Below are 25,283 nucleotides of genomic sequence, written 5' to 3'. Positions count from 1 at the left end.
ATCATGACAAAATTATCGAGCTGATATCAAACCACTTAGGTTAAAAATCTCACATCAACCTAGAAGTAAGATTAATTTAAATTATATAAATATTACAAATCTCATCCTAGAATTCAGTTTTACGAAGTTGAATTAGATAATAACACTTCTTAACATCAATTACCCTTTAATCAAGATCAACAAACAGTGCAAGTATAGGATAATACATGGACAATATCTACAAATTTCTCCTTGAGCTTCTTTCTGTTATGAGAATCAGATAAAAGAACTTATACCATAAGCTGAAGTTATAACAGAGCAATCAAAATAGTTAAAGAGTGGGTTTTGGTGAATTTCTTTAGGCTAAGACACTTAGTATAGGGTATACAAATATATGTTTAAGTTTAAATCAATAATTAAGAGACACGCTTTTAGTTGAAATAAATTATATATCCAGTTTAAGTTAGGATTTAGTTGAATATTTATTATTTATATTATTTAGTAAAATAAATAATTTTAAAAAATATATTAAATTAATTTAAAGTAATAGAATATAAGTTAGGAGGTTGCATTTAAATTATTTTGGACTTAATGTATTTATTTAAGATATTAATAGTAAATAACATAATATTATTATTATTATTATTATTATTATTATTATTATTATTATTATTATTATTATTATATACTATATACTAACATATGACGAAAGAACTAAACAAATATCAAATTTTTAATAAATAATTTTTCTTTTATATTTTAAGTACTTAATAATATTTTTATATTATTTATCTAATAAATTAAATACTTTATTCAAGTTATTTGAGTCAAACATGTCGGTAAGTTAAAACATAATATAATGTTAAAAATTATAGATATTAAATGTAAAAAAAACACACACATATATATATATATATAAACATTTTTCTAGAAATTTAGAACAAAATTTTATCATTTATTAAGTGATTTGAAGAAAAAAATATATATTGAACAGTGAAAATAAGATTGAATCAAGCTTATTTAAGGGAAAGTGTAAATAAAATTTTGCAATATATCACAAGTTTAAATCTGAATCATGTGAATGCTCCATTAATGCAGATAGAAAAAGAGAAATATTATTGAATATAGTGGAAAGGTGTAGGGTAATTTTGAAATAAAAAAAATAGTAGAAAAATGTAAAGTATTTTTGAAATAAAAGAAAATAGTGAGAAATACAGAAACTCCAAGTGGATGGAGGAACATGTAAAAATATTATTACTTTATTCAAAGACATGGATCTGAGACAAAAATAACTTATCAAGTGTAAAAAAATGAATAAATGTAAAAAATTCAGTTAAAAGTATTAAATTGAACGTTAGAAACTATTGATAAAAGTTTTTTTTTTAAATATCACAATTAAAAAGAAGGGAATGCTTAATTTTGAGAAGGGTGAAAGCATTGTTTTAATAACACATTAAAATGTTGTATTTGATGATATCAAAATAAAGTAAGACAAAAAGGGAATCATAGAGACCAATTAAACAATAATTTGGAACATTCCCTGCAAATGAAAGGGTTGGTGAAGGGACACAGTTATTTATTTTTTTATATTCATATGAGATAGAATTGTTGTAGTTAAAGTTTGGTCCTTTTTGTTATGGTGGCACTGATAAACTATTCAATTCCACCACCAAACAAATCATGAACAAATAAAGTTAGTGACTTTGGAAACCTAACCGAAGCAGACATAACTTTTCAACTTTCAAAAAACCAATGCCATCAATTATATTTTCCCTCTTTTTCTGCCTTCTGTTCTCAAATTACCACTGCATGCTCCCACCTTTTTAAGTATGCCATTTATTATAATAAATATATTTAAACTAGTTAATAATCATTAGGTGAAAGATAAAAAAACCTAAATGGTAAAAGAATAATTAATATTATTTTTAATTTGAAAATGATGCTTAAATTAATATATATATATATATATATACATTTTTTAAATATGATATTTAATATAAAATAAAGTTTAATTATTTATTTAATTTTATAATTGTACATCTTAAGTAGATTACCAATATACCGAACCAATACAGATTACAAATTATTTTTTAAAGTATAGAAATTAAATATAAAGTTTTACTTAGATTAATAATACTTATTCTGTATATACTGTGAGATATTGAGTTTAAATTTTGTAACAAAAATTATGGAAATAAGATATATACAAACAAAATATTTTTTAAAGTATTGAGTTCTGCAAATTAATATATTTATAAAATTATTATTTTTTGCATGAACTTAATACTATTAATAATAGATTGGAGTTTATCCAAATAAAATATAAGATTAATAAGTAATTCCATCACCTCAGTCATTATATCAGTGGTACAGAGTCAGAAGGGAGTGGCAGAGTCTGAATGTGAGAAAGAGAACACGAAAGGGAGCTTAGGAATGGGATGAAGCTATCAAGGAAAACCCTGAAATGATGGTTTGGAATGAGGGCAAAGGAAGCATGATGGAAGAACTGGCAAAGGAAGAGTTGGAGCTGCTTGAAGCTCAATATCCCAACCAGCATGAGTATCTAAAAAATGAACTCAAGTCCTTCATCTTTCAACTCCAGACCAAGAACATGGATTCTGAACTTCTTCTAGAAAACAACCTCTGCAACAATCACCTTGTTTTCCTTGATACTGAAGGTTTTCCTTTGCTCTTTCTTTTCTTCTTTTATATGTTTTGTCACGCCACTATATATATACATGGTTTTTGAGATATTTGTTTTTCATGTGATACAGAATCCACAAGCCTGGAGGGGCAAAGGAAGAGCAGTGACTGTAGTTTTGAACCTGCTTCGGCAGACAGAGTAGTGATCGAGGGGGAGATGAGCGGAAGTTCTGAGCTTGAAACTCCCAAGAGTGATTTGATAAAGCATTTCCCAAGCAAGAAGAAGAAGAAGAGGAAAGACAGGGTGGATTTGGTTCTTGAGAGAGCACAAGTTTGTCTAAAGAAAATCAAACACTTGAAGACATCCCTACTTTCTCCCTTCTGAAGTTTGGACGTGAATGTTTCGTTTGACTCATGTGAACCCGGTGTTAGAAGAACGTGACTGGGGATTTTTTGATGCTGTCCACATGGTGCTGTTTTGTTTTGATTATGTTGACCCTGTAATTGGATGATAGCGCATAGCCGTTGTGGGTTTTGTCTGGCACAGAGAATGGCTCCAAAGATTCTTTTGTGGCTCTATTATGCTTTTTGCCAAAATATCGAAGTTGTAAATTTTCTGTGGTGTAAAGGAGCAACCGTGGACAGAGGTACAGTCAGTCAATATCCATGTTGCAGTATACTTTATCAAAAAGAAAGTCTCTATTTTTACCTCTTTTTGGCTAGACAAATCTTGAACTTAAGAACGAGAAGGGCCAGATTGTGACTATTAAATATTCAAATACAAATACTGCCACTGTCACTTTATTAAATATTTCAAGGACTATATGATTTGAAACCGTGTAACAATCTTTCCTGCACCTTCATAGTTGGATTTCGGTAGCGTTATTTAAAGGTCAAACCATGTTGCATTATCTTTACATTAACAGTTTTTTAATTGCTGTAGGAAATCCTGTAACGTGATGAAATATGGTCAAACCATCGGTAACGTGATGAAATAAAGAAGAAACCATTAGGAAATCAAGAGTTGAGTTATGGTGAAAAGGATACCAGTAGTTGTGATTCGTGAGAAGTATGTAATGATATAGCAAGCAATCACAAGATATAATTGCTCCAAATAGGGGGATATCAGATGCAGAACTTCGTAATGAAGAAATCTCAGTGATGACATGCTTAACCCATCATCGCTGATTACATTTATAGCACTTGATGCAGTAGAGCATTGATTATTTTTTACATGTTAATGTTTTCTCACGAGGAGTTGAGGCAGGGAACAATTATTTTTACAATAAATATGGGAAGGTTTTAAAAAACGAAAGGTGAAAGCTTTGGGGGGATGGTTTAAAAAATTCATGTTGTGTAAAAGTTTATTATATATAATCATTAATGAGATTGTTTGAATACGTCTCTTGCCTATAAAAGAAATTAGAAAATAGAAAATAGAATGTACTTCTCTAATTTTTTGCATAAGTTAACTTTTAAAAGCTTTCATAATTTTTAAGAAAATATATTTATTTTATGTTATGAATAAATTTATTTCATTTTTTTCTTTTTACTTTTCTACCTATGTCATAAAGAAAATCTTGTCCATATATGTAAAATGGATCCTCCAGGTCAATCGTGTCTGGAAGCACATATTCTGCTTCAGAAACACGTGAATGTAAATTTGATCCCTATTTGAGCTTCGGCTTGGAAATCATAAAAGCAAATTAGTTTCCATTAATTGTTTTTTTTATAAAGAAAAACGAAGATCAGTATGAAAATGATTTGGGTACAGTGCCAGATGATGAGTATGTAGTGCCTCTATAGCTTACTAAGAAGAATATTACGAAGGCCATATATATAATCAAGTAAGCAGAAATTATATAGATTGATAACGTTAGTACCGTATTTGCTTCAACAATAGACACTTTGAGGATATTTTCCTATTTAGGATGTCTTTAAACTGTGCTAATTTAAATTGGTTACTGCAGCATGTAATTTCAAGATGCGCCAGGCATCCCGGTGAGCCTTTTTCAGCAATATTTATTCAGCTTCCATCGACTTAAACTGGACTGTTCTTTCATTAAAAAATGGGACTTAGAAAACAAGTTCTGACTTCTGACTTAAACTCACTTGAAGGAAGATCGATTATTCTATAATCTCCGATTCCAAAAGCTACTTTGATTTAAAAGAAGTTACTAACACCAAACATGCAAAAACTTCACAAACTCAACTTTGAAGAATTATATCAGCAGAACATAAATGAACGAACTGTATTGGGCCAGAATGGTAGCGGTATTGCGTGTTCTTCCTTAGATGCTTGTTTCTCCAAAAGTTTCCAAGGCGCTGTAAAGAAGCATAATAGATATATAATAAAAACTGAACAGACGTCTAAATATTTTATCACAAGTTTATAACGCACCTTGATCTCAATGAGAATATGAACCTTCAGCCACAGAGATGAGCACAAATAGAAATGAGCCAATATCAAAAGTCAATCATTCCAACCAGCTACCACTATCCTCGGGGCCTAAACTATGTAGGCACCATTGAAACCAAATAATTTAATGAATTCACCATTGGCCCTGTTCATCCTCAAAGTGGGAACAGAAATTAATGTTTTGTAATCTCGTAAGCTAGTTCCCTGTTTACAAAATGCTAATCTTGCATGGACAGCTAGACACATGCCAAATCATCAGTTTCAGTGAATCAGACCAAACAGCAAACCAAAATCTCGCAAGACAGATGCTTATTACAGGAAAAAAATATATATCGAAAATAACCTAAGGTTTGTTTGGGTAAATTTTTCAATAAACTCTTCCAGGAGAAGAAAATAAGGAAAGGTGGAATAGTTTTTTCATAAACTAAAATAAAGATATTATGCGTGAATTAACTTTTAGAGAAGCTTACGAGAAGACTTTTGCAAATAAGCTTATGTATATAAACAATTTTAGTTTATTGAGAAACTTATTGCATTTCTTTTCAACTTATTTTTCTCTCCTAAGAGTTTCTGAAAAGGTTTTCCCAAATACACCCTTATCATAGTAAGTAAGCGAATGAAATGGAATATAGTCAAACAGGGATAGAAGACCGGATAACACATTAAAAGAAATCCGATACTCTTTCATCTAAAAGCCATTTTATTGAAGTTTTGGTTTTCGATAAAGTCCACTGGCAAAAGATATTCCACAAAGCCAAAACCTATTAAATGGAATATCCCTTTGTTTAATGTCACTCTAATAAGAAATCACTACAATTTGAGTGCCATAAAAGGGATTCTATTCCCCCTAAAAATATTTTTTCTTCTCATTATTTAGGGAGCTTGAAGACCAGGTTATAAATTTATACAGATAAAATAAACAAAAGCAGTTAAAAAAACTTAGTTTTGCATTAGAGAGGGGGCGGGATGTCCCAGCACTAGCATGATAGTTATGCCAAATATAGGCAAGACTTGCGATTATTCGGAGCTTATTTACTAAGATTTCATTGGTTGAACCATTCAAGAAAAGTGATCTGTCAGGAATGCATAAAAGACAAAGATTTTGTATTATCTATGGTTTCAGTAGCAAAGCTTCTGTGCTAAGCAGGGAACCATTGTTTAGCATCTTTAAATGTAATAAAGACTAAACGATAGCTACAACTGCACAGAACATTTTCAGAACAAGCTGATACCAAGTAACAGCATGGAGTTAACTTATACAAAAGTCTAACCCATCCAGCCATCTAGTACAGAAGAGAATAGAGCTTCTAATTAATTATGACGTTTTCCTATATACCATTCAGCTTCGACCAAGTTAAATATCAAATTTTCTATCCTTGTAAATGTGGGTGTATTCCAAAAGCAACACACAAGAAAACTAAGGAACCCTAGACATGAAAAAACAAATAAACGAGGCACCTTAATCAAGATGGTGACAAATAATGTCTTTGCTGGTTTTCCTCTTGTCTAGCCTCACCGCAGCTGCTTGAATCCTCCAACTTCGAATTAACAGCTGGCAGACCCCGACGTCCTAAAGCAACAAGATCAAGTAGCCGTCTTCTTGCATCATAGACAGGATTTGGTTCTATCAAACACCCTCGTTCATAAGCTTCCCTCAGGAAAACAGTATGTTTTTTACCCTTAGTTGACAAATAGAAGATCCCTGGGTGGTCCAAGAAGAGATCCCTTATATTTAAATCAATCCCAAACCATTTCCTAAACTGGCTGATCTTCTCAACTTCCACCATCTTCTCTACTGTCAAACTCAGGAACTCGTGAACAATCGATACTGCTCGCTTCTCCATGGCCATCATTCCAGCCTTAGACTTCTTCTTCTCACCCGGCATTTCATAAGGCCCCACATATGGCAACCTCTGCCACTCCTTCACCTTGGCCTTGAAATTCTTGCTCAACCTCATCCCCGGAGGATACCCGTGTTTGAAACTAAACTGCATTTCCATCCTATCAACACTGCAGTCTTCCTTGCAGCACTCAACAACCCTCCAATCCTCAACAGCCGCCCTAATGCCATTGCTGGAAACACCATCAACCAGCTTCAACAAATGAGTATTCTGTTCATGCCCATCACACAGCTGAAAAACACCAGAATTAGCAGATATAACAGAGTCCTCGAAATCATCAGGCAGCCCAAGCTCCTTCCAAACCTTAAAAACAGCTCTAAGAGGCACCATTCTGGATGCTGACATGGAGAGTATCCGGACAAGTCTTTCAACAACAACAGGCAAAGAAGCATTGATGGCCACCGCTTCCTGCCGTGTAACACCAAGAGCAGCGTCAGTTAACCTGCAAAAGGGCTTCAACTTGGAATGATCATAGTAAATGTGGAAGATGTGAGGAAACTTGCAGAGGAAGGCAGTGGCCCCGCGGTTTAAGTGGAGCTTCTGGGAGAGCTTGGAGAGGAAATCAATGGAGACTGATGGGTTCTTTGGGTTTGCAAGGATGAGGTCTTGAATGAAAATGACCTTAACAAGGTTCTTGTAGTTGTCCATGAGTTTCTCAAACGTGGGGTCTCGAAATCTCGATGCTACATACTGAGCAGACGTTGTTTTTGATCGAACAAACATGGAAAAACTAGTTGGGTGTTCCAGTCTGCCCATAAACTTCACACCCATTAGTGTCAACAACCCTCTTTTTATGCAAACTCGGTTTGACATTTCGTCGAACACCTGAGACTCAACTATTAATCAAAAAGACCGCAGATTCCAGAACATAGAAAATTATGTTCCCGCTTTTAATCAGAGGCCTGATTTTCCATCCAGTATATGGAATCCGTGACAGAGTTGGATGCAAAAGTTGCTAGGTTTGATGTCGGAGAATCTTGGTTACACTCTGCCTCTCAGTTAAACAAACAAGTCCAAGACTACTCTTTTATGTTGTATATAGTGTATGCGTAGGTAGACGTATAATATTTCATATATAAAAACCAGTTTTATAATCAAATTTTAAAAAAAAATATCTATAAGTTTAAAAAATTAATATGTTTGGAAAAATACAAAATAATAAACTTTGTAAAAATATAAAAAATATGCATAAACTCATTAAAAATACAAAAACATATTGGTCTAGTGTTCTTATGCTAATTTGCATTGACAAATTCACTTAATCCTTTAACATAAATTAACATATTAATTTAATATGTATGATTATATTCATCTAATAAATATATAATAAAATTTGTTTAATATATACTCTAAAACTTGTTGATAATACATAAAGTCGTTTAATATATATTAATAAATTTATTTAATGTATTTTTTTTTCAGATTTATGTTTAATTATTCTTTTGATATTAATTTACTTTTTGATATCTTAAATTGGTCTTCCAGTTTTTTTTTTCGTCTAAATTTTATCTTGATATATGAAAAGTTGATGTAATTATGTCTCTTATAACTTATAAACGATGTTAAAGATAATGTCAAATATTAATTTTGTGATTTTTTTTCAATTCTTTTTCTTATTGAAAGTTTTTCATTTTTCTTCTTATGTCACTTCAATGCGTCATGTCAAAGTAATGCAGTCACTGTATTGTGTTGTAGTGACACAACCACTTGACAAAGTCTTAATTTAATATCTATATTTATTTTTTTAATTTAATTTAATTTTTATTTTTATTAAAATGAAACAATGTGTTTCTCCTTAAATTAAAACCAACTTTATTTTTTGTTATTCGTATACTACTATTTTTATTAAATATTCTTTTTTAAATAACTTTAACTAAATGAGTAATATCATTTAAATAAATTAGTTTAAAACAAACTTTTATTAAGGTTAAATTAGACGTTTCATTCCAATTTTAATTAAAATAAATTACTTTGGATCAACTTTATTTTTCTATATAAGTCTTTTGCCACTATTTTTATTAAACATTTCTTTTAATTTAATTTTAACTATATTAATAGATTTTATGTAAATATATTATTTTATTAAGATTAAATTAAACGTTTCATCTCAATTTTAATTAAAATAGATAAAATATATAAAAATTATTAAATTTATTAATATAGATAAAAATTACTTATAAAAATTTACATGTGTAATTATTAATTAAATAAGTTTAAATAAATAAAAGTTTATTTTAATTAGTAAAAATATCCGTAAAAATATTAGAATTGGTTAAATATAATTTTAGAATATTTAAATATAATTAAACCTATAATTTAATTACACATCTAAGTTATTTCAATATATTTTTTAACAAATTACATTAGCATTTAATTTTCTGAAAAATTTAAAGATAATAACATATATGTAGGAACAATAATTAATAGGTTAAATATGTTTTTAGTCCTTAAACTATCAAGCAATTTTGAGTGTAGTCCCTCTAAAAAAAGTTTTTTCATTTTAGTCCTCTTAGTTTTGAAACTCTTATGTTTAGTCCTTAAAATTGAATGACGTTAAGTTTTCTTTGATGTGGCAAAATGTGTGATGCCAACTTTCCTCATTACTTTGTGCCACATGTTGCTTTTATTTTTTTGAAATCAAATTAGGTTCTCCATTTCTCTGGTTGTGTTTGCATGTTGAAGGCTTGTGTGCGGCGGAAAGATGATTGTTGGTGGCAGAATTTGTTTTATTTCAATGCCAAGTTCTTGTTCACTTATATATCTGGAAAAAATAAATGGAAATCCATGAGAAATCTATAGGAATTTTGAATGAAGTCACTGTTAAACCTAGGTGCCCAAACCTCCCTGAACGACCAATCTGCCTAACATAACATCCATAAGAACACAACCAATATTGTAGTGGAGAGAAAGCAAAAATTGAGCATAAAGCATATCGTGTGTAGGTAGGTTTCTGAGTTCTTGGGAAAATCAAAATTAATAACAACATTGACTGGTTGGATGCCTATTCCCCTAGTGAACATATCTGTAAATGTTTCAGAACAAGGGAGACAGATGAAAGTTATAGTTATAATTATTAGGGACAATAAGTTAAAAAATTTAGCAAATTGTTGGTGGCGCTGGAGCTCGCAGTGTTGCTAACAATTTGGGAAGAAGATGATGTTGCTGGATGTTGGTGGTGATTTGCTCATTTGGTTGTGGAAGGAGGTTGAATGATGCCGCTTGCGACGCAAAGAAGGAGCTCTGGGTGGTCTTTGCGGTAGCATTGACGGTGAAGGACGATGAAGGATGACTCGCGCAGGAGGATGCTCGCACTCTGAAATCGCAACGACTTGGGGGTTGCTTGCGCGATCTGATGATGGAGGCTGTAGAGGCTCGCGACGGCGATGAAAGGTTGCTCATGGTGGTGGTCCGATGTGAACTTGAAGGATTCGTGGTGTTGATGGCAGCTTTTCGGCAGTGAAGGCCTTGCGGGGGCGCGACACGGCTGACGACAGAAGAGGATCAGGGTTTCTATTTGGAGAAGATAAGCGGTTTCTAGGATTGAGATTGGTGAGTTTTTTAAAAAAAATGAGGCACAAAGTAATATAACCCTTTTTTTGTTAGTTTATTTAAGTGTCTTCGAAATTATATATTTTAAAAAATATAACCCTTTTTTTGTACTTACTTCTTTTAAATTACGTATTTTAATTGTGTTTTTGTTAGTTTATTTTCAAGATAATAAACAACAAACCTACCTACCCACATATGTATTATACGTATAAAGCAAGCGATTCACTTGCTATGTTTCTTCTAATTATTGTAACATCTCAAAAATATAGCACACAATTATGTCTCGAGATCTAATAATATGATAAAACAGTTACTACAATAATAAAGTCAAACTTACAGTTATTACAAAAATAACCATAAAATTTTTGAACTTTACAAGAACTTCCTATACTACTACCGAATGTTCATCATATAACCGATCGGTTATATTTATAGAACAAAATAATGAACGGTTGGTTTACCAAAACTATATATTATATGACCGATCGGTCATCTCCTATTCAGTAGGAGTCTCATCGTCCAACTCTTGTTCCGACGTAAGGTCTTCTCCTTCTGCTCACATCCAACAAGGATGATCATTGCAATAGAAAACCGAACGTCAACATGGATAACAACAGAAAATAAGGGTAAGACACTATAATTCAATTGAGCATGCATTCATACATGTAATAAAATTACAAATCATTACAAACCGAACGCTATAGCATACAAGAGCCAACGGAAATATCATACATAACTTGAATATCATGATTCATTGTACATTTGACACTTGACTTGACCATCCGGATTGTATGAATACGTAGCTTGAGGTCGTTCGTGCACTCGGATGGTGTAGTAACTAGAAAACCATCAGCTGCCACCCAAGGTTAGTCCGTTATAACTCACCCAAGAACCTATGGGTTAGGACTTCCTGTCATTCTCACACAATGACTTACCCATCTCTACTTGAGAACGGGTAATCATCAGAATATCAGGATGGACTCCGTGAATTTCACTGTCCGTATTCATACTTTACCACAACATTATCCTTACACTGAGACATTCCTCCCAGGAATTCTCTTCCACATTACTTGAAACATAAACTTTTACTTGAATACCAATAATACTTCCCATACATAATAGATCATTGCTATAATAAGCAACCAGCACCAAGCCATAACACCAACATTGAAAGATCAAACCACATTTCATATAAGAAGATAGAATGCTCAAATAACACCACCCTTAATTACAACCAATCGGAGGATCAAAACAACATACGAATATGACCGAACGTTTATTTAATAGTTAGGACTTTGACATGAGTCGAACATAGTTTAAGAATAGAACACTCTAATTAAACCAAATACTTAATATAAGACTGAACCATATTTAACTATCCTCAATACAAGAACGAACGGTATGTCACTATCCTCAAAGTAATAACGAACGATATTCTACTATTCTCAAAACAAGAACGAACGCTATTTCACTATCTAACAAAACCGAACACTTGGAGCTTATAATACCGAACACTTATAAAAACTGATCCTTGGTGTAAGATCGAACGATATTTCACTATTTGACAAAATCGAACGTCTAGAGCTTATACCGAACACGTATGATTACTCCTACAAACTATTCATCAAACCTAGTACTTTTAAGAAAACCGAACGTTAAGACATTTTAGCTGAAATACACATAAACTTGTATCTGATCATAAACGAACGTATTTTAAGCCTAGTCCAAGTACGAAGTCTACTAATAATAATATATGAGCTATCACAAACTAAAATACCTAATCCAATAAGACTGATTATAAAGGTATATAACCATCAACACTTGATATATTAATCACTTCCTATAAACCGAACGATTATACACTAGTAAGGCTAAAATGCTAACTCTATTGATAACTTATTAACTGATCTGACCGAACGGTTGAGACCGAACATCCAACTCTTCTGCATAACTTTGCAGAATCCCTATAGACTTATACAGAACCACCCAAAACCCAGAAACATACATTTCATACACTCATATACAAATCATCAATCAATTCATTCTATACATACACAAAATCATCACATGCATAATTAAATTTAATAGCTTCCCTTACCTCTTAACAGATCGATCGCTCACAATACAAAATTTACACCAAGACCAAACATTCAAAAGCCAAGATTCACTGTTTAAAGAAACGACCAACCAAAGGATCAGAAATATGATCAAATTTGAAAAAAAAAGAAGAAGACAACCACATGCAACCAGAAACTAAACTTGTATGTACCCAAAAAAACTAGATTTTCTTAGAAGTAAAAGAACCTACTAGTTCAAACCACTACTCAATCGGTTGAAAAAGAGGATCCTTGCCACCAGCAACCTCACATACACTCTGATGGATGATCAAGTGGAAGAAAACATGAGAATTAATGGAGGAAAAGATGATAATTTTAGAGAGAAGTTAGAGAGAATGAGGAGAAAATGAGTTCAGAAAGTTTGGAGGAGAAGATTGCATGCAGAAAGTGGAACCCTTTTTTAAAATTTCAGATTATATACTCCCTCTACAAACCGATCATTCCACTCTCTGACAGCCACCTGTATTCCACTTCCTGAATCTCATTCTCCTTTTGTAGACACATGTTTCCCACTGAGATAGGGAATTTAATGGTTCTGACACAGTTTAATTACTCTGAAAATACATTATTTATAATTATTCACATTGTTTTTAGAAATGCTGTAAAGAACCTATTAATAGAAGTAAACCAATATCTTAAAAGGTTGGTTTGGGATTAACCTTTGATTAATTAATCATATGAAAAAGATAATAATGTATGCTAATTTGTGAGCTGAATGAATAGAATCAAATTACAAGAACTGTGTCTCAATTCTGAAGGTTCTGATAGAGAGAAAAACCACATACGATCCTCAACCCCTTATGAAAAATATTAACCAAACAAAGCACAAAAAAGATGAAAAGAAAATAGTCATATATAAAATAAACAACACTATATGCTAATTAACAGTAATACGAAGGAGTGATTTCATAGCCTAAGTCTGAACTTACAACTACTGCTTGAAATGCTAATATCATTACTAGCACCAAGATTATCCACCACAAGCTTGCACCTAACCCTGAACTTGATTTTGAAGAGCTTCAACTTGCCAAGCTTAACCCTAACAGGTTGATTAACCTTAAGATCAAGAGGAATATTGTTGGTCTGCTGCAGCTGCTCCTGAATTCTACTTGTTAAGGAACTTGCATCCTGTGCTTCACCTGATAGAGACAGATCAAGCACTGTGGTGTTCCTGTGACCCTGGTAGAACTTTGGCAAAGACCCTTCACACAATTGTGTGCCCATGTACAAAGCCCTTATGTGGCTTCCACCCTCATAGTATATTCCAATCTTCTTGTTTGGATTTGTTGCAGTGATTGCCACATTGAAGGATGCTGAGAGGGTGTTGTTGTCAGAAACATTGAACTGGGTTATCCTCAGTTCATCCACTGAGTATTTTGGCAGCTTTGGCCTAAAAACAAGGTACATGATCCCTACAGTAATCCCAATAGCAATGATCAAAATCAGCAATATGCTAAGCGTCCAACACAAAAACCTGCAGCAACAGCTTCGTCTTCTCTTTGGTGGTTTCGAATGCATCACTGGAAAGGCCCGTTTAGGAAAAACCCTATCAGATTTAGTACTGTTTCCAGGCACCAGAGGTCTGTGTGGTGCCTCCACATCATGAACAGGATGAATTCTTTGGTGTTCCGCCATCATTTTTTGGTATCAAAATAGCAAGAAGAAACTGCAATGTTTATTATGCAATTGATCACTGCAAAAAGATTGGAGCTTTTGATGATATTCCTTCTTCTTCTCTTTGTTTGATGATATTCCTTGTGTAAATATATAGGTGAATGGATATTCAAAAGGGTGTGTGGAGAAAGAGGGTGGGAAGATGAACACGTAGAGGAGTTGGTAATGGCGAATGAGCAGAGCTGAAGCTTCCTATTAATGTTTGACTTGAAATGTTAAAACCTAAATTGTCACTGTCTGGTTTTAATTTTGTCTGCAGAATTATCAATCAAATGAGGCGATTATTCAACTTTCTGTCTTTATAATGCTGACGCAAATCGAACAACTTTTGTGATTTTAAGCATTTTTAGCTACGGAATCCAAGTTCATACAACAGGTACCTTTTTTCTATATATATATATATATATATATATATATATATAGTTGGTAAGTTGCTGCATAAAACAACTATCCATTTGGCATCTTCTGCAAAAACTGAAAGTCATGAACCAGTTTCTATAAGAAAATGTCATATGATAAAGTAAAACATACTAAACCATGTTGTATAAATTATATTTCTCTTACGTTTGATGGAATACTGTTTCTGATTCGATAAAATAATTAAAAATGTTGCTTGTTGTTTTAAAAAATAAAACTCAAATATATTTCTTCATTGGTAACATACTCTGTTTCTTCTTTTTAATCATATAGTTTTTCCGCACACATTTTAAATGTTGTCGATTTTATTTTAGTCTCAATTCTACTATTCTACATATAAAAAAAAGGACGTTTAATTTTGAATAATTTGAGAAAAAAGGATAATATTAAGTGAAGAAAATTCCCAATCATGTAAACCATTGAAATCGTGCACTCAAACTGTTTCATAGTTTCAAATTCAACGTCACAATGCTTGATAATGTAATCCCTCATTTGAACATGGATAAACTCTACTTAACAATACATAATCATTACAAAATATATAGTAAATCACTCTTAATAATTCAATAAATCACGTAATTGTTCTCTTGGTCTAAAAAATTAGTGTAAAAGCAATTAATGTAGTGTGAGTTTAAAGTTATATTTATCCCACAATTTAGAATTTTAATTCTCTATTAGATTTTTAGTATTGCCCTTAATTTAATCTTTTTAATATATCAAAGTTATTATAATTTAAAAATACAAGAATAACACCAAAATCAATAAGAGGATCTAAACTTGAAAAATTATCTGAGTTCCTATTTGTATACTCAACTTGGATTACATATTGTTGCTTTCAAGTAAAGCGCATAACATATTTTATGTAAAGAAAAGGTCATATTCAAAGGATGCTTTTGCAGCCGCGTATAAGGCGTTCCAAAGACAGAGTCAAAGCTCTAACCTTTCATTGTTACATTTCTTAAAATAAAAAATAATAATTTACCAACGTGTGTGTCAATTTAATTTAGAATATTAAATTCAAGTTTCCACTTACCTAATCCTCTTATCTTAATTGTTGGGAATAATTATTATATTTAAATATTATTTGTTTAAAGTTTGGTGGATTTGTCGCTATTTTATTTTGAGAAAATATGGGTTAAGTAATTTTCGGAAATAGTCAGTCATTACTTTTTCGTTTGGTTCTTTCCTGACCATTTCTTTTCCCACGAGGCTTTTTTATTATTGAAGTTTTAGTCAAGGGGCTTCTTCATGCACCACACCAATTACTTCTGCACCCTTAAACATTTTCATATCCCTAAATAATCCCAAGCAACTATTAGGCTTTGACTTTGACTAGATTTTAAAACCCTATTTGACCATTCCGCACTACCATGAAAACCCAGCCTCATCCTTCACATGCACTTCCTTTGTCCAATTTGCATGCACAAAAATTGAATTTCCAAATCTAATAAACAAAATAAAAACTATATAATCAGAATTCAAAATTTGGTAAATCCAAATAAAAAAAATCCAAAGAAAAAAATCGCACACAAATACGAATTTCAAAATCCAAAGAAAAAAAAATCGAAAATCAAATTTTAAAATTCGGTTTCTATAAATTTTTGCAGTGCACAAATTTCCCTTCTTTAGGAAGGGCACACATTTTTCCCAATTTTTTCCTCTTAACGTCATCTCCTTCTTCAGTTCTTTTCTATATGCTTTTCTCTTACCAAGCCCATTCACATATATGGATGGCAAAAAATCCACGATGAATAGTTGGTACACACGAATATTTATTACCTGCAGGTTATAGGTAGCAGGTTTTTTAATACTCGCTTATAAACGGATTGAATGCAAGTCTTATTCTATTCGTACCTGCGGATATCCGTTATCCGCAAAAAATAAAAATAAAAATTTAATTTATATTTTATTAATTTATATTTTATAAGATTAAATATAATTAAAATTAAATTTTGATTTATATTTAATTTAATATATTATATTTTATATATTTTTTATAATTTTGTTTAGGTTTTATTATAATAATTTATAAAAATATATTTTTTTAAATATTTACATGTATTCACAGATATTTTTTAAACAGACGTATGTGAACGAATCGAGTAGTAAGTGAATTTTTTTATTAAATCAAATTAGGAGTAGAGACTATCCAGACCGACCGGACACTTACCATCCCTATACACACACAAACGTGCAACCATTAATGACATAAATAATAAAGACTCCGTCATTGCCATCAGCGTGCGCATAAGATTCAAACTCTTAGGTTTACAATGTTTATACTTGTTTGTTTCTATTATGTTTTTCTACAAACCCGAAAAATAATAATAAAATAAAGTAGATAATAATAAAAGTTAATAAAATAAAATAAATTAGTTTTTTTGTGGTTTATGTTAAAATTGTTAGTAGATAAATAACTTAATTTATAGTTTTATTTTTTTATTTATATATGATTCGTTTTGTATGATGTAGATAGGGATGTTTGTGAATATATTTAAATGCTAAATTTGTGGTGTAGCGGTTGAAGTGGGTGTTTAAGGAAGAAGGCTACTTACTATTCGAACCCATGCAAGCCCAATTGCCCAATTCTCTAACAGAAACTCGAAAGAAAAAGAGAAATGAAACACGTTGCTAAAAAAACTCTTCAGAACACATTTCATGGTATGCATTCTGAAAGTCCCTTTTCAGAAATTCTTTACTAGAAATCTTCTTCTAGAAATTATGTTTTGAAAAACTTATTTCAAAAAATTTCTGAAACAAATTATTCGAAAGTTATTTTTACAAGGTAAAATAGTCATTTCAAAAGTTATGGTAGTGCGCTGAAAAATTACGAGGGTGCAGGTAGAAAAACCATTCTCATTTCTAATTCCAACTTCGTCAGTCCCATGAATAGTAAGGTAAACAGTAGTGTTTCAAAATGTAAAAATTATGTTTTAAAATATCTTTTTGAAAATAAAATAAGGTGCATTATTTAAATTTTATTTCATCGTTACACTTGCATGTACCACAAATTTTCAGTTACTGTTTCTGATACTAAGCGTAACACATCACCACAGGGCCACCCACTCACTCCAACCATGGCGTCGTGGTGGTGCTCCTCTCCCTCCGCCACCCTCTCTGTACCCACCACCGCTCGCCGCCACTCCATCACTTCCCAGTTTCGCATCCAAACCCTCGCATTCCCCCCTTCTTCCTGTCGTCGTTCCACCGCCGCTCCACCTGCTCTCCGATTTAGGGTTCCATGCTCCAACAAAACCGCCTTGCCGGATTCTCCGGCGCCGGCTCCGGACGAGGTGGATTGCGTGGGAACCGAACAGGACGTGGAGTGCCTCGTGAACACGGAGAAGACAGAATTGGAAACACTTTCGTCTTCATCGTCGATGCCCTGTCTCGCAGAAGCGCTGTGGGAATGGACGGTGTTGGTTTCACCATTCTTCTTCTGGGGTACGGCCATGGTGGCCATGAAAGAGGTGCTTCCCAAATATGGACCGTTCTTCGTCTCCACTTTTCGCCTCATTCCGGCGGGGTTTCTTCTCGTGGGTTTTGCGGCTTCCAGAGGAAAGTCTCTTCCTTCTAGCTTCAATGCTTGGCTTTCCATCACACTTTTCGCCCTCGTTGATGCCACTTGCTTTCAGGTTCTTCTTCGTCTTCTTTTTGCCTGAATACAATACGATGCTTATAGGTTGACGTTTGATTTATTGATTGTGACAGGGTTTTCTCGCAGAAGGGTTGCAGAGGACTTCAGCTGGTTTAGGAAGCGTATGTTGCCACTTAATTTCTTCATCAATTTTACCATTATTATGCATTCAAACTAAGTCTGCAGTGGACAAATATAATTTATCTATAAGCGAAATTTTGTTTATGTATGAGTTAGATTTAAAATTTATTGTATCTTAGCTTCTTTAAATAGTGAATGTTAATCTATGTTAAACTAGTATTAGTTTATGAACAAACTTATTTAAGTTTTTTCTTATAATACTTATTGGGAAGAATTTCTTAAATCTTATTAGTACATTTACTTTTTATATAATGTTTCCTTTATAAAATACTATACTAGAAAAATATCATAAGCATAATAATCTAACAATGTGAAGGTTTGCTAACTTTGTTATTATAATATAATAGTTATGCATGATAAGTTTGTTAATTGTTATAATAATTATTTTAAAAAGTTAAACCACGTAATTAACTGTCGTGTCAGCAATATAACTGTTTTTACAATTGTTAATCTCTGGTGGGTTTAACAATATAAATATTTTTTAACTAGTGAAGTGAGTGTGTGATTAGTTTTGAGATAAGCTGTCAGTATAAAGTTTAGTTCTCTCAATCAATTAGAACTCACTTTAAATATATTTCTTATAAATAATTATTATAAAAAGTTAATAATTTTGAGATCATTCGTAACAATTCATGTAATTTTCTTTGTCCATAGTAACTGCATTCTATATAAGTCATATTATTTGATTAGAGTGAATTTTGTATTGATTCAAATTCTACTTTCCAATTCGGACAGCGACAGCTATTGTTGTTGCATGCTTTGATTATCTACCGTGGGTGGATATATTGCAGGTTATAATTGATTCACAGCCTTTGACAGTTGCTGTACTTGCGGCTTTATTATTTGGGGAGTCAATTGGAGTTGTAGGAGCTGCTGGGCTTGTACTTGGTGTCATTGGACTTGTACTACTCGAGGTAAATTCGATTCCGCAATTAGTTATAAGTAGACATCAGTAATTATCGTACCCTTTAAAGCACAACACAAAATTAACAGTTGAATTCTTGTATATTTGATTTAGTAGGATGTTAAGAATACGTTTTGCAGCTACCATCATCCAAATTTTTTATGCAATTGCCTATTTACTTTTTATTACCAGGAAATATACAATTTCTGCAAGCACTGATGATTTTTTTGCAGCTACCCGCCCTATCATTTGATGAAAACAACTTCTCATTGTGGGGAAGTGGTGAGTGGTGGATGCTTCTTGCAGCTCAGAGTATGGCAGTTGGCACAGTCATGGTCCGGTGGGTCTCCAAGTACTCAGATTCTGTCATGGCAACTGGATGGGTGCGCTTCAAATACCTTTTGACTATATAGTGTTTGATATCTTTATGTTGATTACCATTGTTAAATACCTATGACACCTGACTAATTATCATGTTTGTTTTAAAATGTCATATTGCCTTTTGCACTATCAGTTTGAAAACCAGACATTGCAAGTTTGGTAAACTATAAAATTTGGATATGCTTCTACTTTACGGTTCACTATTATAGTTGCAGCAATTTCTGCAGATGTATCTAGAAATATTATATGTTTTAATAGTAAGTTTGTATGTGATACTAGTGAAATGGAGTGTACTGTGTTCTTAAATTCATATCTTATTTGATTATTTCATAAAAAACTGTCGTCTAAGAAAAAAATAGGAACACACAAGCAAAATGGAGGAAGCTATACGACATGATGTTAGGTTAGAAGCTTATAGATCAAAACTTTACTCTTTTCTGTTGCAGCATATGATTATTGGTGGTCTCCCACTTCTGCTATTCTCAATTCTTAACGCTGACCCTGCGGTGAGTGGGAGTCTCAAAGAGTACAGTTCAACTGACATATTGGCACTCCTCTATACATCTGTTTTTGGAAGTGCTGTCAGCTATGGCGTCTTCTTTTACAGTGCAACTAAAGGTCTGTATGTCTCCAGCAATATTTTCTTCTATTCATCAATGAATTTCCTTTTATGGTCACTGAGAATTCCAGCTTCCATGTAAAATCCGAAATGGTTCATTTATTCTTCAATATTGTAATCACTGTTATTGATGCATCTTTAGCTATAACTTGTATGCATACTGCTTTGAAAATTCTTTTGTTTTTCAAAATCTATATTGATCCCATAGAAATAGACCACCATATTGATATTGCATTTGTGATGCATTGCAGGCAGCTTGACCAAGCTCAGTTCACTCACGTTTTTAACTCCAATGTTTGCTTCAATTTTTGGGTAAGGCTGCCTTACAATGGGAAAGAGTCATAGGATTTTCAATTATTTTCATATTTTTTCTAGGAATGACATTAAGGAGGAAAAAGTGACCTTCTACATTTAATGTTTTGGAAATTCAGTGACATTCTTACATAATATTTTGAAGTTACCGGTATTTTCTGCAGCAATTAGTGTTTTCTTCCATTTTTAAGGTTTAATTTTCTTTCCGAGGACCTTTGTGTATGACTCACATTTTTCTTTGGTATTTCAGGTTTCTCTATCTTGGCGAGACCTTCTCTCCTGTACAACTAATTGGAGCCTTGGTCACTGTGGCTGGAATATACATGGTTAACTTCAGAAATACTGCTGAATGAATCATCATTTTTGCCTGGTTTTTTCAACCTAATCCAATGGTAAAAAATTGCTCGGAGAATTAGATGTTTATTAAGAACTGAAACTGGGAAAGACAGAAACAAGTTTGGACAGAAGAGGAGAAATTTGGTGATAAACAATTTTGAGCCTTTGTAAACATGCTTTGCAGAGTAAATACAATTTTGTTATGTTAGTTAAATTAGGCTCAAGCCTCTTCCTAAGCTAAGGCAACATATACCAAAAACTTGGAAGTTACCTCGGCAGGGCACAAACCATATATCGGAATAAATTGTTTTCCGTAAAGGTTCTTTTCTTGTATAAGATGTTATGACTCAACAGAATGTACATATTATTATGACCAGTATATGACAAGGTTGATGTATATGAAAGAAATATTTTGATATGACAAGTTTGGTATGCAGCGAATCTGCTATGAAAGAAATATCTTGATTTCAGTACCAGCAATTAAGGAGCTACATGCTGCTAATGCTTAATCAAATTATAACTGAATAGTTCTTAATCTGTTTAGTTTATGCATGAGTTGTGGAGGACTAATTATAACACGAACCTTCTGCGCGTATTCTTAACTAATGATTAATAACTTCTTTGATACGTGCATATCTGAAATTATGAAACAACATAAACTGGCATTAATTATATGATACAGCTGCACTATAATAAAAATCAACCGCTACAAATAGGTTAACTTTTAGACTAAAATGCAGAAAAGCTATACCAACCAAAGTCAATTGCAAAACACTGTTGACCAGTCTCCCCGAATAAACTTTGTTCATTAATTTATTTAACATAACAGCTTTTGTTCCCATTTTCGTTTGGAAATTGTAACAACGAATCATTGCCGGACCATAGGATCCGAGTTACTATAAATGGAGCAAAATGCATGATTGATCACCCTATGTTATACTGTTCCAAATTGTAAAAATAAAGAGCATAAGGTTCCAATTTGAAACATGTTAAAATGTTGAGCATAGTTAAATGAGATCTGGCTGTGAAGTATGCAACTACAAACATTAGGAATGTTTAAACTCATGGAGTGTTTTAACATACAAGATGAAGGGGAATTCATTCAACACAATCTATGTGGGTGCAGGAGCTGTGACAATAGGTACGGTGTGATGTACTGTATTGGCACCAAGCCTGCCACGACCTATCCCACTCCCATGCTGATGATCACAGTCCCTCCCGTTGCTGTTGAACTTCTTCCTGGCTCCATCCATATCACATCCTGTTTCAGATGACACACCTCCTTCCTCTCTGGAGTAATTCAATCTTGAGGTCCAGCAATCTCTTGATTCAACAGAGCTGGGCTCCCATGAAGAAGAAATTCCCCAGTGCTGTTGACCATTACCGACAGTGAAGCTGTTGCTTCCTGAAGACTCTTGGTCCTCCATGTCCACCTCACCGAGTGAACCACCCCTATTCACAGTCACATACTTATGCAAGCTTGATTCCATCTCATCATCATCATTGAATACTAACATAGATTCCACAACTGGGTCCTCAGCATCTGGCTCCCTCTTCCCATAATCATTGTCACTCAATGGGGCATTGTAGTCATTCCTACTACACTGAAAAGCTGGTGGACTTCTCCTATCCTCTGCACCGTAGAGATTTAAGCTGGTGTTAGAGTTGAGATCAGCAACAGCTTCAAGGATAGAGCAAGCTTTGGTGACACAAGCTGGAAGAGAAACAGGTTGAGTGCTCTTCTGATGGAAGTTCTGGATATCTTCAAGCAGCAGTGAAGCGTAGGACTGCGGAGGATTCAATAGAGCTTCAGGGTTGAGGTCTAAGTCCCGGGATCGCCTTGAAGATCTGCTTCTTGTTAATGTATGGGGTTTTGGGTTGTCCAATCCTGGTGGTACCATTGTTTTCACCACAACATTATCAGTAATTGAAGACTGCACTTTGATATCTCCATCTTGTTGCACCTTCGTCTTGCAGTTTACAGTCATGCCCTTGTCCAATGCAGTTCTGCTGCTATTTGTTCTCTGCAGTGATGATAACGTATAACTCACATTAATCACGTCTATAAGTTTAATCCATTTCTAAAATTGAAAGATGAAAGGTGAAAGGTCGAAAGGTCGAATCTCCAAAGCTGAAAAATAGAGTTAATAGTACCTGAATAGCCTCTGTTTCAAATTCCTTTTTGGGTTTGTTTTGAACCCTGCTGCTGTTATTGTTGGCTGTTGAATGTGGAAAAGCAAGGGAGTTAGGTTCAATCTCACTCAATGGATTTCTTTTGTAAGGTGATTGTTCTGCTTTCCTTGAAGAGCTGCGACTAAGGGATGGCGGCTGCTGATTCTCGTTGAATGCTTTACTAGCATTTGCTGCATTCCCATTTGCTCTTGCAGGAGACTGAGAACGCGGTGAGGCAACACCAACATTTCTCTTCACTGTTATCCTCTTGATGCCAGTAGTTGCTGCAGATTCTCCACCACCACCATTGTTGTTACTCTTATCCATCACTAGTGATGAAACAGTAGCAGGCACTGAAACCATTTTCCCAGGCCTAGAACTAGTGTTGCTATTGTTTCTTGCGGTGGCAGGTGTGTTCTCTGATGACCTTCTTCCAGGAGATCTACTAACTCTCCTCTCTCGGCTGCTTGAACGTTGTTGCTGCTCTCTTTCCCTGCTTGGTGTTCTTCTTCTCCGTTCCTGAGAAGAAGGCCTTGGACTAGGTGACTGGCGGTGCCGCAGCCGGTGTTGGTGCCTCTCATCCTCACACAAATCACTGTTGCTCTCATTGGCATTGACCTTCTTTGAGTCCTCATCATTAGAAATGGTGTCATTGTCACAATGGTCAAAATCGTAACTTCTCTTTGAACCCGAGTACCTTCTTCTGTGTTCACCAGAAGCAGCGACAGCATTACCTGAGGAGCTTCTGCTGAGTCTCCCACACTGTATGAGAATTGCATCCACCTCCTCTTTGGTGCAGCTTGAAGTCCTCACACCTACAACACCAATGTTTGTAGCTGGTGGTTGTGCGGTTATGTCACCCATTGATTCGGTGGTGACATTCTGCTGTGTTGTGCAAGGTGGCGACTTGGAATTTCTCTCCCTATCATCATGGCTCTTCCTGTGCTTGATGATGAATATCTCCTTTTTCACATGCCCCTCAACTTCTGCCACTGCCTCATGTTTCTCTTCCACTTTCTTAGGATTCTCCTTCTTCAGTTTCACTTCTGGGTCAGTTTCCAGTTTGGGTTTGGAAACATTGACACCAACAACAGAAGAAGGATTCGTCAGCTCAGCAACTGCGGAAGCTGACTTGGCTGCAGCAAGAGGGGAAGAGGTAGAAGTAGAAGACCCTTTTTTCTTACTCAAACATGCACCCATGGAATTTTGAGAGAAAGATACTAGTGAACAAAAAATGTAAAGTAAAAAAAATGCGTAGATGGTGTTAGGATAGAAAGAACAGGAGAGTTGAATCACAGTTAGAATAGATAGAAAGGAGAGAGGAGGGGAATGTGGGGTTGAACACTGCCCAAGAATATTTTTTTCAAAAAAAGATGGTGGCCTTTTTATCAATGACAGTGAAAGAGAAACAATTCAAAATTTGAAATACAGAGCGGGCTGGAATTCTGCAACCCAGATTCATTAAAGGGTCAAGTTGTGTTGTCTGACCCAGCCGACCCCACAAAGTCACTAACTTCAATTTCATAATGTTTTTCTGACCATGGAAGTATATACCGTGCAGTAATAAATATTAAATACTCCTTTGCTTGCACTTCTTACTCTGTCAGCATTCAAATTTGTACAACGGGGAATTTGTATAACGGTTATATATTTCATTTGGATCCACAAAAAATTACCAGTGTTATATACTTTATGTTGGCTAACGAAATCATCAACGGCTATACTTTGGAATACTTTGCCTTTACCAACCAGTCAACTGCATGGTACAAGAACGCTGTAACGGACAGTCAAAGTTGAAATTATTAAAATCGTCAATAACTGACATTAGGCAAAGGTCTACCAACTCCAACGAATAGCCCTCCATGAAACGGTTCACTTCAGGATTTGACAGTTGCCACTTATCTGGCTGCCTACAAAACTTCAGTTTGTACTTCAACTTCTTATTCATGTTCCTATAATAGAAAAAAGATAACTTTTATTTTAAAGAACTAAAGTAATTTATAAATATCCTAAGTATATCTCTTCTCGATTCTTATTTTTAACTTATAAACAAGTTATTTTACTTTTACTTCTTACTTGTCG

The 25,283-nt window shown here is 33.7% G+C and overlaps 5 protein-coding genes across 8 annotated transcripts; 2 read left to right on the top strand and 3 right to left on the bottom strand.

Moving 5' to 3' along the window:
• Nucleotides 1–2,324: 2,324 nt before the first annotated feature.
• On the top strand, nucleotides 2,325–3,940 carry LOC124840486 (uncharacterized). Of its 2 annotated transcripts, XR_015779909.1 has the most exons (3): nucleotides 2,325–2,657; nucleotides 2,754–3,269; nucleotides 3,566–3,940. XR_015779909.1 is itself a non-coding variant. In XM_047316550.2 (2 exons), exons 1-2 carry the CDS (start codon nucleotides 2,444–2,446, stop codon nucleotides 3,005–3,007), a joined length of 468 nt encoding a protein of 155 aa, XP_047172506.1. In that variant the 5' UTR covers nucleotides 2,325–2,443; the 3' UTR covers nucleotides 3,008–3,333. The 2 variants fall into 2 exon arrangements, 1 of the variants encoding a protein (XP_047172506.1); XM_047316550.2 differs by lacking the exon at nucleotides 3,566–3,940 and having other exon boundaries at nucleotides 2,754–3,333.
• Nucleotides 3,941–4,660: 720 nt separating this feature from the next.
• On the bottom strand, nucleotides 4,661–7,975 carry LOC124840485 (Ubiquitin carboxyl-terminal hydrolase family protein). Of its 3 annotated transcripts, none has more exons than XM_047316549.2 (3): nucleotides 6,500–7,975; nucleotides 5,024–5,277; nucleotides 4,661–4,947 (listed from the first exon to the last, which is right to left on the bottom strand). In XM_047316549.2, exon 1 carries the CDS (start codon nucleotides 7,753–7,755, stop codon nucleotides 6,505–6,507), a length of 1,251 nt encoding a protein of 416 aa, XP_047172505.1. In that variant the 5' UTR covers nucleotides 7,756–7,975; the 3' UTR covers nucleotides 4,661–4,947; nucleotides 5,024–5,277; nucleotides 6,500–6,504. The 3 variants fall into 3 exon arrangements, with proteins under 3 accessions (XP_047172505.1, XP_087971013.1, XP_087971012.1); XM_088114887.1 differs by having other exon boundaries at nucleotides 5,024–5,186; XM_088114886.1 differs by having other exon boundaries at nucleotides 5,024–7,975.
• A 5,345-nt stretch (nucleotides 7,976–13,320) lies between these two features.
• LOC124840489 (NDR1/HIN1-like protein 6) lies at nucleotides 13,321–14,463 on the bottom strand. The gene has a single exon (XM_047316554.2). It carries the CDS (start codon nucleotides 14,244–14,246, stop codon nucleotides 13,515–13,517), a length of 732 nt encoding a protein of 243 aa, XP_047172510.1. The 5' UTR covers nucleotides 14,247–14,463; the 3' UTR covers nucleotides 13,321–13,514.
• Nucleotides 14,464–17,683: 3,220 nt separating this feature from the next.
• LOC124840475 (nodulin MtN21 /EamA-like transporter family protein) lies at nucleotides 17,684–21,453 on the top strand. Its single transcript, XM_047316536.2, has 7 exons — nucleotides 17,684–18,334; nucleotides 18,411–18,458; nucleotides 19,269–19,391; nucleotides 19,615–19,764; nucleotides 20,209–20,380; nucleotides 20,633–20,693; nucleotides 20,944–21,453. Exons 1-7 carry the CDS (start codon nucleotides 17,699–17,701, stop codon nucleotides 21,044–21,046), a joined length of 1,293 nt encoding a protein of 430 aa, XP_047172492.1. The 5' UTR covers nucleotides 17,684–17,698; the 3' UTR covers nucleotides 21,047–21,453.
• A 563-nt stretch (nucleotides 21,454–22,016) lies between these two features.
• LOC124840472 (uncharacterized protein At1g65710-like) lies at nucleotides 22,017–25,188 on the bottom strand. The gene is made up of 2 exons (XM_047316534.2): nucleotides 23,184–25,188; nucleotides 22,017–23,053 (listed from the first exon to the last, which is right to left on the bottom strand). The coding sequence occupies exons 1-2, from the start codon at nucleotides 24,399–24,401 to the stop codon at nucleotides 22,142–22,144; spliced, it is 2,130 nt and encodes a 709-aa protein (XP_047172490.1). The 5' UTR covers nucleotides 24,402–25,188; the 3' UTR covers nucleotides 22,017–22,141.
• Nucleotides 25,189–25,283: the final 95 nt, after the last annotated feature.

This window comes from Vigna umbellata, chromosome 5 (assembly GCF_029865625.1).
Source record: "Vigna umbellata cultivar VRB3 chromosome 5, Vumbellata_1.0, whole genome shotgun sequence".
Taxonomy (NCBI): domain Eukaryota; kingdom Viridiplantae; phylum Streptophyta; class Magnoliopsida; order Fabales; family Fabaceae; genus Vigna; species Vigna umbellata.
Note: the sequence above shows the minus strand (reverse complement) of the source record. Positions and strands in the feature narration are given on the sequence as shown.

Coding starts and splice junctions, on each gene's coding strand:
- LOC124840489 (XM_047316554.2), bottom strand. CDS start 14,246: ATGATGGCGGAACACCAAAGAATTCATCCTGTTCATGATGTGGAGGCA.
- LOC124840472 (XM_047316534.2), bottom strand. CDS start 24,401: ATGGGTGCATGTTTGAGTAAGAAAAAAGGGTCTTCTACTTCTACCTCT. Junction 23,054..23,183: donor TTGAAACAGAGGCTATTCAG/GTACTATTAACT, acceptor TCATCACTGCAG/AGAACAAATAGCAGCAGAAC.
- LOC124840475 (XM_047316536.2), top strand. CDS start 17,699: ATGTACCACAAATTTTCAGTTACTGTTTCTGATACTAAGCGTAACACA. Junction 18,335..18,410: donor TTGATGCCACTTGCTTTCAG/GTTCTTCTTCGT, acceptor TGATTGTGACAG/GGTTTTCTCGCAGAAGGGTT. Junction 19,392..19,614: donor TTGGACTTGTACTACTCGAG/GTAAATTCGATT, acceptor ATTTTTTTGCAG/CTACCCGCCCTATCATTTGA.
- LOC124840486 (XM_047316550.2), top strand. CDS start 2,444: ATGATGGTTTGGAATGAGGGCAAAGGAAGCATGATGGAAGAACTGGCA. Junction 2,658..2,753: donor TGTTTTCCTTGATACTGAAG/GTTTTCCTTTGC, acceptor CATGTGATACAG/AATCCACAAGCCTGGAGGGG.
- LOC124840485 (XM_088114886.1), bottom strand. CDS start 7,755: ATGTCAAACCGAGTTTGCATAAAAAGAGGGTTGTTGACACTAATGGGT.